At 34.3% G+C, this 13,700-nt stretch overlaps 2 protein-coding genes across 3 annotated transcripts; both read right to left on the bottom strand.

Annotated features, from left to right (window-relative positions):
- LOC115995601 lies at positions 1-749 on the bottom strand. The gene has a single exon (XM_031234686.1). It carries the CDS (start codon positions 730-732, stop codon positions 367-369), a length of 366 nt encoding a protein of 121 aa, XP_031090546.1. The 5' UTR covers positions 733-749; the 3' UTR covers positions 1-366.
- Positions 750-3,946: 3,197 nt separating this feature from the next.
- LOC115997163 (polyadenylate-binding protein-interacting protein 3-like) lies at positions 3,947-10,995 on the bottom strand. Of its 2 annotated transcripts, none has more exons than XM_031236669.1 (15): positions 10,818-10,995; positions 10,070-10,257; positions 9,842-9,988; positions 9,564-9,697; positions 9,248-9,438; positions 8,470-8,647; positions 8,140-8,376; positions 6,995-7,107; positions 6,548-6,617; positions 6,407-6,440; positions 5,901-6,127; positions 5,561-5,707; positions 5,107-5,199; positions 4,936-4,998; positions 3,947-4,355 (listed from the first exon to the last, which is right to left on the bottom strand). In XM_031236669.1, exons 2-15 carry the CDS (start codon positions 10,194-10,196, stop codon positions 4,326-4,328), a joined length of 1,791 nt encoding a protein of 596 aa, XP_031092529.1. In that variant the 5' UTR covers positions 10,197-10,257; positions 10,818-10,995; the 3' UTR covers positions 3,947-4,325. The 2 variants fall into 2 exon arrangements, with proteins under 2 accessions (XP_031092529.1, XP_031092530.1); XM_031236670.1 differs by having other exon boundaries at positions 10,070-10,197.
- Between the last annotated feature and the right edge of the window lie 2,705 nt (positions 10,996-13,700).

The following is a 13,700-nucleotide window of genomic DNA, read 5'->3' as shown; positions in this document are numbered from 1 at the left end:
CTCACTTTGCCGCTTCCAATCATGACTTGAAGTCAGGTGATGATCATTTAACTTAAATTCAAGAAAGTGAGATTCCTTGATGCTATTAATGGCTTTGATAAATTTGTATCATAACATCACATCGATCATAATTTGGAAACACGTACCCCATGCCACTTGCCATATTATATTGGTCTCCATGCACATCATCAATATCTATCTGCATTTTCTCTGTTTCTTTTGCAAATTAAATAAAATTCTTTTGACATTACAGAAAAGAGTCATTAAGACACTTTTTTGTGCATATAATGAAGACGAAAAGCTATATTATATTTTTGTAACAGTAATGATAATATCTATTTATATATCCTGCAACTAATTAAGTCTTCATGCAGCATAGTCTATCTCAGGTATGCTATGAAGCATTGGCTCCCATCCCTTAGAGAAAACTTCATCATCATCATCAACTAAGCTCTCACTTGTATTGATCTGATGGCAGACAATGTCACTAAGAGATATTCCTTCTCCACTCATCACCATTGATTTCAGCTCTTGCTTGCTGATCACTACCTTAATCCTCACCTCTTCTACCTCATCTGCAAACTTGACCTTCTTCTTCTTCTTTTTTGCAGGTGAATCAGAGATAATGGCATGGCTTTTGAATTCTGATAACACTTTGATTGGAGGTTTATATTCTAGGACTCTGATAGCCTTTGCCTTTGCCTTTGCCTGTGGAACTATGCAATTCCCCATGTGTTAATTACTGATGATGAAATTAAAGATAGATGATGGATGGCCTTTTTGAGGAAGGCTTGTGGTGTATTTATAGGAGAAATGATATAGCTAGCTAGGCCGGATTAATTAATTTCAAATATTATTGTCAATTTAAAATGGGCATGCATATTTAGCACTTTAATTTGGACCCACCCCCCATGTTTGATATGATTTTTGTAGGTATGAAATGAAGGGGTTGGGAATCTGGATTCATTGGAACTCCCTGTTGAGACTCTATCTGTTTGATGCAGATTGGTTTTTGAAAACAGAGTTGGTCTACTTGCTTAAAACAAATTTACTTTTATAATATATAATTGATGGTTTTATCGAGACCGAGCCTATCATAAATCGAGTATGAAAGTACATATAGGGGTAGGAAAATAATAGTACTGTTGTTGAGTGTGCTAGATCCAAAAGAGTGGCATACAAAGTCCAAGATATTAGCCTAAGGGTGTGTTTGGAAGCCCTGAAAATGATTTTCGGAAATCATTTTCCGGGCTTCGTGTGTTTGGCAACAGCAAGGAAAACGTGGTCAACGGAAAACATTTTCCGTTGACCACGAAAAATCAATGCAAAATTCGTTTTCCGGAAATGGGAACAAGGCTCCATAGCGAGGAGGAACGGAACAAGTCGTCCCTCCTCAGTCGGCGGACTGGTTTTCGCCAATCCGCCGGCTCTGGTTTCTGCCGGAAACCGGGCAGCCGCCGTCCCTTTTTTAAAAAAAAAATATTTTTAATTAATTAATTAATTAATTAATTTAAAATAAATATTATTAGTTTATATATTTTTATATTTTAAATAAAATAATAAAAATATAATTATATATTTCTACTCATTTTCTGAAAAATGAACCAAACACCCAAAGACAGTTTTCTGGAGTACATCCAAACACGGAAAATGAACTTATTTTCCGGAAAATAACTCATTTTCCAGAAGTCATTTTCCTGCTTTCCAAACGCACCCTAAAATGACAACCCAAATAATAAATAAATAGTACAAGCTATGGTGTTAGGGTTGAAGGTTAAGAACACATACCACTATAGACTAGAGGGATTAAGTGAGCCGATAATATCTGGAGGGAATAATGGTTCCTTATATATTGTTGAAGACCTTCCGGATGGTTGACAAATGTACAGCATCAGCTTCCCTTCAATATTAGTCATACACATGTTCCCCCACTACTTTACTTCCAGTGCACTTTCCATGCATAAGTGGAGTTCCTGCCTTCTAATACATAAGATGAGTAGTGACTTAGTGAGTTGGTTGTGTTGCTAAGTGGGAGGTCGTGGATTTAATACCCTTGGTAGCACCTCTTATATTATTTTGCTACATGCTTCCTTCTTCACCCCATTGTAACAAAAATAGACCCCACTTGCACTAAGACTTTACCAATAAAATGGCCCTCCGCCGTCCCATGGCCCCATCAATAATATATGTTTATAAATCATAAATTAATGGATTGCAAAAAAAAATTAAAATTAAAAAAGTGTGGACATAATTATATAAAAATAATTCAAGAAGTACAAAATTTAAGAAATAATTGCATAGCAAAATTGAAGAAATTAAAATTTGTTTGCGACCAACAGGAAAGTCTTGTTGCTATTCACAGCAACAAAGTTTTGGTACCAGCCTACCAACTTGGATTGCATTAAGGATGAGTATTTGTTTTTGAGAAAATCTATATATTGTTTAGTGGATCACTTGATTGTCACCAGGATTCATGTTTTTACAGTGAAAGTCAGGTGAAGCATTATATAATAGGGCCAGCAAAAGCAATAGTACAGTTGGTGAAATGATATGGTGGTTGACTATAACTGTGCAACCATGAATTGGAACACGTTGACTCTTTTCTTTTATAGAAAATAATACTACGTAAATGTAAACTTAAAAATAAAAATTTTGTCATGTTTTAATTTTATGAGAGGAAAAAGAAAAAATATGACTCATTTTCTACTCTGAATCAATGACATATCATATCAGCAAGAAGTAAAGAAAAAAAATTGAGCAAAAAATTAAAAAAGAAGAATGATACTCATTATTATTATTATTATTATTTGCACATTTCTTTCTGGCAGTGTTGGGCGTTAGTTAGTGGTGAATGATGTGATGAAAACAATATGCATAGGTACACATATGTATCTTCCTAGAAAACTTCACAATATAATGTGAAGGGAATAGGGAATAGATGGGAGTTACCCAGGCAGGGATCATCCATCCTGTTGCCCACCACTAACCCCTAACACTTTAATTTGTGTGTATTCAGCACTTACTGGGATTAATGATTTCCTTGCTGAAAACTATAATATAATATAATGGAAAGATTTTTGAATACCTGTATGTGCATCACTGATTGATTTTTAGTATGTCAGTAGTGGGGCATGTTTAGAACAAGTCGGTAGTTAATCATCATGAGAACCAATCTCATCCATTAAAACAAATAGACATAAATAAGATTAATTAAGAAATAAAAAAAAGTGTGCATATTAAGCATTATGATGTGTGTATATTTATGTGTTGTGTGCAACATAGGGACATGTTTAATATGCACACATCATTATGCCTAATATACACACGGGCGTCTTTAATTCCCTATTAATTTCATGCATAAATCTATTTTTCTAATATATATATATATATATATATATATATATATATATATATATATATATATTCGGGAACGGAGCGAGACGGAGAGAGTACTCCTCATCCCCGCCCCCGTCCCCGGCAAAAAAATTCAAAATTTACTCCATCCCCATCCCTGATCCCCTATTTTTGTCCCCGTATGGCCGAGGAATCAGGTTCTCCGTCAAATACGGGTACAATTGACATCCCTAGCTAGTCGGAATAAATTTCTTTTAGATGACAAGGACTACTTATTCAATCTAATTGACAAAGAGCCACGAAGAAATAAATCAATCTAAATTATTCATAGTTAGTCAGCTCAAATCAAGAAAGCCAATATGTCGCTCGCTCCCACTAAAAATTGAAGGACATTGTAGTGACCAAACCAACAACCTGACCAGCTTGACTTGGATAGTGAATAGTTTTGAATTATAGGGAATGAGGATACCCTAAAAGACAAAGACTAACTAGTACTGGAATGATCCTTTGCAAAGGATCCTAGTCATGCCTCAGTGAAACATCTGGCACCTTGTTCTGTTCACCAAAAACATGCGCAACACAAACCTCTAACTGGAGGTGAATTCAACCTCTATTATCTTATACACTTGTTTAAGCATACAGTCATGGTACCCAGAAAATAATGAAGGAGCAAAAACGCATGGGATTTTAAGTTACACAAATGACCTGAGACTATCTATCCACTAAATTAAAAAGAAAACAAGTTCAACAACAGAACACTTGATCCATCTGAGTTTTAAAGAAAAATAAAATTAAATTTTTTTTTAAAAACCATGAAATGACAAACTGGAATGCTAAGAGAACCCTTATCAGCTATCTAGTGCTCACCAAAGGTACATAAAAAAAGTTCCAAGCAGTCAAAGCGTCAGAAGTTTATTTCCTATAACCGCAATTGCACAAGGCATTGCAGAAACATTGTGTCAATCATCTCATTAAAAATCTCTTCCCTTGTGCGGCATTTCCTGTCAAACACAACACCCCACCATTCATCAGCTCAGAATAGACATAACTCCACACGAGTAAGCTGAACTTCTATTGAAAAAGGTTACTGCGTTTCTACTCTCATACGCACAAACCAAATCCTACTTGCCAAGAGGAGAGGGGGGGAAATGCTGAAGTTTGAACACTAAACACTCAATTGTAATCAATTTGAGTTGAGTATAAGCAACAACCGGACTAAGGAGGACGTGGGTTCAACATACTCTCATCATGAGAGTTATATTCTTCAAAATTTGTATTAGGGTTTGAAAAATTTTCAGACCAGATGGGAAACTTCAATACATGAAAAATGTTGAATGAAAAGGAGAAGCAACTAGATTGCATTGAGAAAAAAGGCTTAGTTATACAGTGGAGTATGTGCACCAATTATATACAGTCATACAGATGGAACACCCTTGGAGTATCTAATCTCTTTAGTAAAACAACCAAGTAGATGGTTGGATGGTTAAGACTACCTCGGTAACTTGACAAGAAGAATTACTTGATAAAGAAAAATCAGTAACAATTAGAATGACTACTACAGGAAAGCTAAACATTTCTTACATGAGGGTAGCTTGGCATGTACATAACTTGACGAGGGTGACCAAGTAACATCTGCTGTCCATACTGCAAAATTAGTAGATAAAAGTTTTACACACTTTTCAAGTTCCCTTTGAGAAGCATGCAAACTACTAAACAAACAAAAGATAAACTACTCCACAAAAGGAGACAAACCTGAGGTCCATTCGGATGATAATATGGCTGAGGAGCCGGTGTCACTTGTTGATTATAAATATATGGCTGATATCCAGTAAAGGGTGGTGCAATCTGCAAATGGTATGTAATTAACACTTTTGAGAATGTACCAAAATACCATAGGTTAGAACCAATAGAATTGCATTAAAGAAAGTTGAGGTTTAAAAGGTAAGTATAACTTCAACAATCCCACTAATTTTTACTGGTTTCTTGACAGAAATATGTTTAACTTTCCAGTGTAGCAATGACAAATGGCAATCGCTGAATGGCATACTATGTGCAAATGACATAATGATCCATATAAGGAATCAATCCAAAACTTCAAGATAGATTTACAAAGAAACCATTGAACTTCTATTAAGGATTTTATATGCTTTGATGTAACTCTGCCATTAGAACAGACATAGATTTGGCTTGCCAGATTACTACTTACCCCAATGCCAACAGTCATGCCTTGCATGTGAGGGGCAGCAGCCACATTAGCAGGATAATATAAGGAACCATCCGAGACTGGAGATGCAGGTCTCAAAGGTGTTTGAGATGGGACAAAACTCTTTGCATTAGGATTTAGTCTGAACTCCTGACAATTGGCAGAAACAGAAAAAAAAATGGGAAACTATGTTTCCTTGCATATAGTACATGAAAAAATAATATGTACTAGAAAGTAGAAACTATGAAGGTTTATACACTTATAGTAATATTACTCAATGACTTAAATAATAGTAATTCTTTTAGAACATAAAAATTGAGTTTCAAACTAGTAGCGATCTCACCTTAGCATGCGGATTCAATGTTGACTTCTCAGACGACAATGAACTCACAGATGAGCTCCGTGACAATTCAGTCCCAGTTGACAATGGGGCTGTACCCCCTGCATCAGCACTCGGCCAGGCACAACTACCAGATTTTATACCCTGAGTTTTTGAAGGCACTGCACCATCTGATTTAGCACTAGAGTTCATCTTCTCACTCTCGGCTGAAACATGCAATGCACTGACATCTGAAGGCAATCCACACTTATCAGAGCTTTCAATTCTAAGTTTTTGAAATGGTTTAAGATATGCACAAGTATTCAAAAGAATAATAACAATAACCACCACATAAAATCATCTACAAGAAAGTTACATAATACAGTTGACATCAAATCAGAGCCATTTATTAACTAGGACAACTTAGAGAGCCTGATCCAGGAAAGTTATATCACATTTCTAGTGAGTTTGGTGGAATAAGTAATTGTATGTGCTCTAGAGAGTTACTTATAAGTATACGGTATACTCACCCTCAGGCTTCAGCTTTTCACCCTCTTCAGCCAACTGCATAAATTGTATACGGTCAAGAATTCTTTGATTACCAAAAGCACACGAGCAATAAAATGAAGTACAAAGACATCAATAAAGATAGACATCGAGCTTTAGCTCACCATTTGCTTCACATTATCCTCATCAAAGCTACTAGTTCCCTCTTGTTCACTAGGCTGAATCTCATGAGCCCTAAAACAGAGTTCATAGCAACAGAGGTTATAATTATTGATTTCCTAGAAAGATCAACTACTTTTGCATAAAAACAAAGACATAAAGTGCATTCCCTTGGGAGTCAAAGAAGGATTCCCTTCCCCATCTGAATGACCCAATTCCACATAAAGCAAAGAATCTTATACTCATTTTACCAATTTTATCAGAGGATAACCTACTTTATGCAGTCCCATCTCTACTCCCTGAACAAAGCATGTGGGACATATTCTAAGAGTGATAATTTTAATGATGATGCATCTTATATTCTGTTGCCATACCCTTCATGTCCAGTCAAGTGGGTCATTCACTCTGGAATGAGATAATAGCATTTAAGTATGATGGAAAACAAATTGAACCTGCGCTCCTCCGTAATGGGAACATGATCAGCTGACAACTGTTTAGCCTGATCATCATTACCAGTCCAATAAACATCCCTACTAGTACTTGACAAGGAAGATTGTGCTTCATCCTACAGAAAAGAGAGACAATAAGAAACATGTGGTCAGACTAAACCATAGCAAAATAATGAAAAAAGGTAGTAAATAAACAGCAATAATGGGATATCTAAATCACAAAAATAATATTTCCAGATAACCAGACATTCGCTGCTGGATGGGTAGGTCAGATAGGGGATATCACATTCTTTGACTAGGGAAAGGATTCAGTGCCCCTACACTATGGGGGAGAAAATGAGAACTTGTAGTTGGCTATTGGGGACATGAAACATGATAGTCACTGAACCCACTACCTCCAAGATCTCTCATCTCCGAGAGAACAAAAGTGGGAAGAAGACAAAGAAGAATGTTGGTCAAAAAGAGAAAAGTATAGAATCTGCCCCATACTTAGTGGCCTTTTCTCTTACTGGATGTCAACTAAATCTATCCTTCATCAATGTTTTTGACATGTATTTCCTTAAAATGTTGACTTCTAGTAAAGTCCTAGATTCTTGAGGCAAGTAGCAGTTTTATTTAGTTTCTTATAATCTTATATAACTTAAATTTTCAAAATTGAATTTCAGTATTGCAATTTAAGAAAGAATTTGATTAAATGACCCCAAAAATAGTGTAATAACCAACAAATTTTGACAAGTATCCTTGAAGTGCAAACCTAGCTTTACAACCAAAAAAGAGGGAAGAAACAAAGAAGATGATAGAGGGACACGGATACCCAAAACATTAAACATCATGGCCTAATATTACACTATCTTAAATAGCTATATCTGCTACTCCGTTGAGCATGTAATGCAATTGGCTTGACCAGAACTAGTTGCATAGAGTAGTTGATAACACAAAGGAAATCTAGATATGAAGGAAGAAAGAGTTCCCATCTTAAGTACCTAATTCTCCTACTCTGCTGAGCACATACTGCAAGTGGCTAGATTAAAACTAATTGCATAAAACAGATGAAGGAAACACAAACAAAATCTAGATATGAAGGAAGAAAAAGTTCCTTTTTTTGTAATTAAAGCAAGGACGGTGAATCAAGGTCAAGATAGTTATACCATAGTTGAAGTTCTTGATAGGCATTGAGCTCCATTATCAGATTCTTTGCTGCTGATACCAATGAACAACTTCCCCGTTACAGAATTAGAGATACCCTGAAATGTTTCATCATTGCGGGAGTCCAACAAAATTTCCTCACAATCATCATTTCCACTATCATCAACCCCCCTAAAGACTGATGAAAATCGGGTTTCCTCATCAATTTCAAGGTGTCCATGATGTTGCTGTCCTCTTTCCTATTACAGAAGTTGGGAGAAAATCAAAATAAAACAATAGAGAGGAAAAATAAAGCAAATAGTTTGCAAAAAAGAATGTGAGGCTCTTCTTACCTCAGCCAGGTGAAGATCACGGGTTTCCTCGCCTTCAATTTCTCTAGCTATCCTCAAAGCTTCTCTTTCCAACTCCCTCGTCTGAGGGCCTCTCTCAAGCTTTGTTGTATACAGCTCCTCATCGAATGTGCTTTTTACACCAAATAGTGTTTCATTTGCTTGAAATTGATCCCAGCCCCTATTAAAAATAAAGGTCAAGCACATAAATCAAACATAACAAGGGAAGATCGTTAATGAAATGGGATTATCAACTTATTTCAGATCATTTCATAGACAAATAGTGCATCTAAGCAGCACAATGAAACAGACACTATCACTCTGCCCATCCATACAAGGATCTCTCCAGTGCAATACCTAGTTCCTGGCCTCAGCTTCACCATAATTATGTAATTCATTATTAGAAGAAAAGCATATATGAAGAGGCTTGCTCATAAAACAGAAATAATACGTTAAAAGTATTCAGCATCCACCTTTTTAAGGGAACTGTATGAAGGGACAGCTAAGAAAAATGCTAATTTGAAAATGGCTAGAATAAAGACCCAACATGTTACATAATTAGAAACCACAAAGTATTATACTTTTTCCTTCACATAGTGGCAATTAATTTTTCCAGAAAAGAAAAGAAAAGATGTCATTCTTTATTGTGCAGTGATAATGATTTTAAGTTCTAGAGAGAAAATGTGGAGCTTTAAGCTGCTAAGCATAATATCAGGCAACCTAATTAATATTTACATAGCCAAAATATCCACCAAAATGGAAGAAGAGGTTCTTTATTAACCTGTTCCAAGGACCATCAAATATATTATCCAGTTCGGGACATTCAGGAGCATCACTGTCAGGTACCCAACGTTCCAGCTCTCGCCCCACCTCAACATGCCGGGACTGTGATATGCAAGAATCTGTCATTAAATCCAGCTGTGCTTCCTGTTGTAAGTCATATTTGAATCCATCTGAAGTTACAGGCACATCCTGTTCCATGCAAGCAACAGAACTATTATGTTAAACTAAAAATCTTGTGATTGACAAATTAAATGTCTCCATGTGTAATTTAAAATTTATTTGTATACATAAACTGAGAGGAAAACAAATAAAACCTTAGCAGTAATTTGCACAAGCTCTTTAGATGGTATTATGAATGTCTTTGAAGGAGTCTTGCTAAGAGATTGTGAATTACTCTTGGGGCCATGAGAACTATCTTTAATCAAGCGTGCCATCTTCAGAACAATGCCTGAAGTAATTCAGCTCAAAAAATAAGCATTATATTTCAAAACCAATTTAAATTACCAACACATATGTAATATTTCAAAATAATATTTATGAACCAGCCATCAACAATAGAATATAAATGAACAAGTTTTGTCTTTTAACATACCAAAATCTTGGACTGTATCAGTAGCATGAAGTATCCCTGAAAAGACGGAGCCATCCAGCATCTGTACTTCCACTTGATGTCCAATAAGGCAAGCAGTTATATATACAAGGCGATCACGTGAAGGGATTTCAGAATCTCCCTTCTGACCTGGAATTCTTTTCAGCATTAATGCTATTGAAACTTAAAAGAGTATTAAATGCTTAGTTGTTTATAGTCACCAGCTCTCACCTACACTTGTCAATCGACTGGAATTTGTTTTCGCACTCTGCAACTTTGTTCCAGTTTCTCTATCCGTTCTGCGACGGCCAAATCCATTGGCAGAAGATCTTGTCTGCACAACTGGCTGCATATTCATCCTTGAAATATAATGTACACTGTGATCAATATGAACTTCCAACTCTAGTTCAGCTAGTAAACTGCAATAAGAAAGTCAAATGGCTAAGTTAACTTAGCAGAGGCAACTCTAGCAATATGCATGCCAATGTCATAAGATCCATCACCTAAGAAGCTAATTCTCCTTTCAAATTTACATTTCCCTCATTTTCCTTCTATTTTGGATTGGGGGAGGTCCAATTGTCCAAATGTCCAATAAGTTACAATGCAACAAAAGAAGATACCAAGGGACATCCATTTACAACCATGTGAATATTCTTTGTATATTCAATATTCCCTAAAGTTTTTGCTTTCTAATTACAGTATCAAATTTAGAAGTTACCATCCAGCTGCAAAGCTACCCACAGATTTTTCGAGCTCTGAAATAGACACCCAACACAACCGATTTTTACACGATTACAGAACATAACAATTTTAACAAATAGCGGATACCATCGAAATTACTTTCCAAATAAAATAGAACCCAGAAGAAAGAATTTTGCTTGACTAAAAAAAACCCTAGCAAATTGATCGGAACGCTGTGATCTAGGAATACATGTACACGGCTTATACATAAATGTAGGGAGAGGGATATAATACTTACTAATAGAAGGGTTAGAGAGAGATACACACAAAAAGAGGATCAGAGAGACGAAGCAACGGGGTTTGATCGGAGACGACAGATTCTCTGTGAAAGGAAATTAGAAGAGAATGTATGAACTATGAACCATGAAGCGTGTCTATAGGAGATTTACGATTTAGCGCCAGAGAACCCCCGCTCCGACCCAGCCCAATACCCGAAACGATTCATCCAAATTTCGATTGCCTTGAAGATTTCATCAAATATTTAGGAATAATGGTCAAATAGGCAATCTAACTACACATTGATTAAGTCATTGAATTTGAAAATCAAAAAAATATATATATATATATATATATAATCGGGTCACTGAACAATGCAAATTAATGCAATTACACTTAAAATGACTTGTTTACCGATGATGTGTCAATTTCTTTATTTTAAAATAAATTTTTAAATTTTATAATGTAATTTTGCGTTGTTCAATGATCTACTTGTATGTTTTCGTTTACAGTGACCTAATTGCAGTTTGGTGTGTAGTTAGATAGCCTATTTGACCATTATTCCAAATATTTATTTACATTTTTGTTCTGCATTTATTAGATAATTTTACATTTCGTCTCCAGGTATTATGATTGTTGCATTTAGGGCACAATTGTCATTTTTTTACAATAATTAGTCATTTTTGTGTGAGGAGGAAACTGAAACCATTATCCATAGTGTACATTAAGTGATAACCCACAAATTACACAAGAGAGATAAATTGCACTAGAAATATAATGTGTACTTGACTTAACCAAAAGAGTGTTAACAAAAATCAAACGTGTGACTTTCTGGTACAAGAACCACGATTCACTCACCCAGTCATCCCTTTCGCGACCATTTAGTTTTTTTTTTTTTTTAGTTTTTTTTTTTGGCCAAATATCTTACCGGAAACNCATTTAGTTTTTTTTTTTTTTTAGTTTTTTTTTTTGGCCAAATATCTTACCGGAAACAACTATAATGTGTTATATTTTTAAGGAATAAGGGTCAAATAGGCCACCGAACTACACACGAAACTGCACTTAAGCCATCGAACTCAAAAACAATGCAATTGGATCCCTGAACTACACAAGTTCATGCAAATTAATCCAAAGTGATTTGTTGACTTGATCTTTGGGTTACCAACTTTAAAAATAATATTTTAAAATAATTTTAAATAAATTAATTAATTAAAATTAAAAAAAAAAACAACAACAAACAGGAAGAAGTCAATTGGGTCCCTTTTTTAATTTTAAATTTTAAATTTAATTTTAATTAAGTATTTTATTTAAAATTATTTTAAAATATTATTTTTAAAGTTGGTAACCGGAAGATCAAGTCAAACAAGTCACTTTGGGTTAATTTGCATGGATTTGTGTAATTCAAGGACCCAATTGCATTGTTTTTGAGTTCAATGGCCTAATTGCAATTTCGTGTGTAGTTCAGTGTCCTATTTGACCCTTATTTCTATTTTTAATTCAAAAGCATATCATCTTTAACACACTGCTATTTTAAGAATAAAATATATGATTATGAACAAAAAATATAATATATACTCTTTAAGTATTATTTATCAAAAAAACAATCAAAATAAACAAATGTGACCCAAAATAATAATTATTCACTAAATGTGAATGTAGATTAAAAATTGTTAGACCACAGATAAATAAATAAATCATTTATGTTGCAAACAAAAAAAAAAAAAACAATTCATTTATAAAATACCCCCATTAACTTAAGGTAAGTTCATACTATAGTTGAATTGTAATTACAATTCAAAGAGTGGACACATTTTCATTGTTGGTTAATGAGATTAGAGTGATAATAGATCATGAATGTTGTGTTTTGATTTGCAATTAAATTAAATATTATATTATACTTAATATTCGAGTTAATTCAACTTTAAGAAATGCACACAAACCTAATAGATTAAGGTTGGTTCAACGGCCTCAACCTTCAATTAGTAATTTAGGTTGATGTTTTACGCAACAATACTATTTTCCGGTTAAAATATGTAAGTTTAATTTCGAATAGGAAAATGCTTTATTCTTCTACAAGATTTCTTATCCAATATTTTTCGACAAATTATGGTATGGACTATGGTCTACACATCTGTGCTCAAAACGATGTCGTGTGATGTTAAAAAGAAAAATCCTTGCACCGCACACGCGTTGGAATAATGAATAATCTGAGGTAAGATAATGTATTTTATGAGTTTAAATAATGTACTTTATATGTGTTAGAATAATGAAATTTATGGGTTAAATAATGTATTTTATGGGTTAGAATAATGTACTTTATGTGTTAGAACAATGTATTTTATGAGTTAGAATAATGTATAGTGTACTTTATGTGTTAGAATAATGGAATTTATGGGGTAAGCTAATATATTTTGAGTTAGAATAATGTACTTTATGTGTTAGAATAATGTATTTTACAAGTTAGAATAATGTACTTTGTGTGTTTTTGGATCGTGGATTCGTGGTACATACAGCTGTGTGGACCACTATAAAAAAACGACGTCGTTTCGCGTAAATTATTTGTTCACGTGACTAATGCAACATACATTTTTATAACTCATAATGTAGTTTATTCTAAAGCATAATTTACATTATTCTAATAAAGTACATTATCTTACCCCAGAAGTTTCATTATTATAACACATAATGTGCATTATTATAACACATAAAGTACATTATTCTAACTTATGAAATTCAACGACGTCGTTTTTTACCGTGGTCCACACAATAATTTGCCCAGTGTGTGCATCCAATTATGGTCCACACAGGTCCACACAGTTGTGTGGACCATACTATCAAATAATGTACATTCAGTATAACAATAATGTACCTTTAGTATATTAAAAATGTACATTGTATTCAAGAG

The sequence above is a fragment of the Ipomoea triloba genome, chromosome 11, assembly GCF_003576645.1.
Source record: "Ipomoea triloba cultivar NCNSP0323 chromosome 11, ASM357664v1".
Lineage (NCBI taxonomy): Eukaryota > Viridiplantae > Streptophyta > Magnoliopsida > Solanales > Convolvulaceae > Ipomoea > Ipomoea triloba.
The sequence above is the reverse complement of the archived record's forward strand: the minus strand, read 5'-3'. Positions and strand labels throughout refer to the sequence as shown.

Bases quoted from the DNA above. Each gene is read 5' to 3' on its own strand.
- LOC115995601 (XM_031234686.1), bottom strand. From the start codon at position 732: ATGGGGAATTGCATAGTTCCACAGGCAAAGGCAAAGGCAAAGGCTATC.
- LOC115997163 (XM_031236669.1), bottom strand. From the start codon at position 10,196: ATGAATATGCAGCCAGTTGTGCAGACAAGATCTTCTGCCAATGGATTT. The intron at 6,618-6,994 runs GTTCAATTTGTT...ACTCTGTTTTAG, and splicing joins CCCATTACGGAGGAGCGCAG to GGCTCATGAGATTCAGCCTA. The intron at 6,441-6,547 runs GTGAGCTAAAGC...CAATTTATGCAG, and splicing joins AGGATAATGTGAAGCAAATG to TTGGCTGAAGAGGGTGAAAA.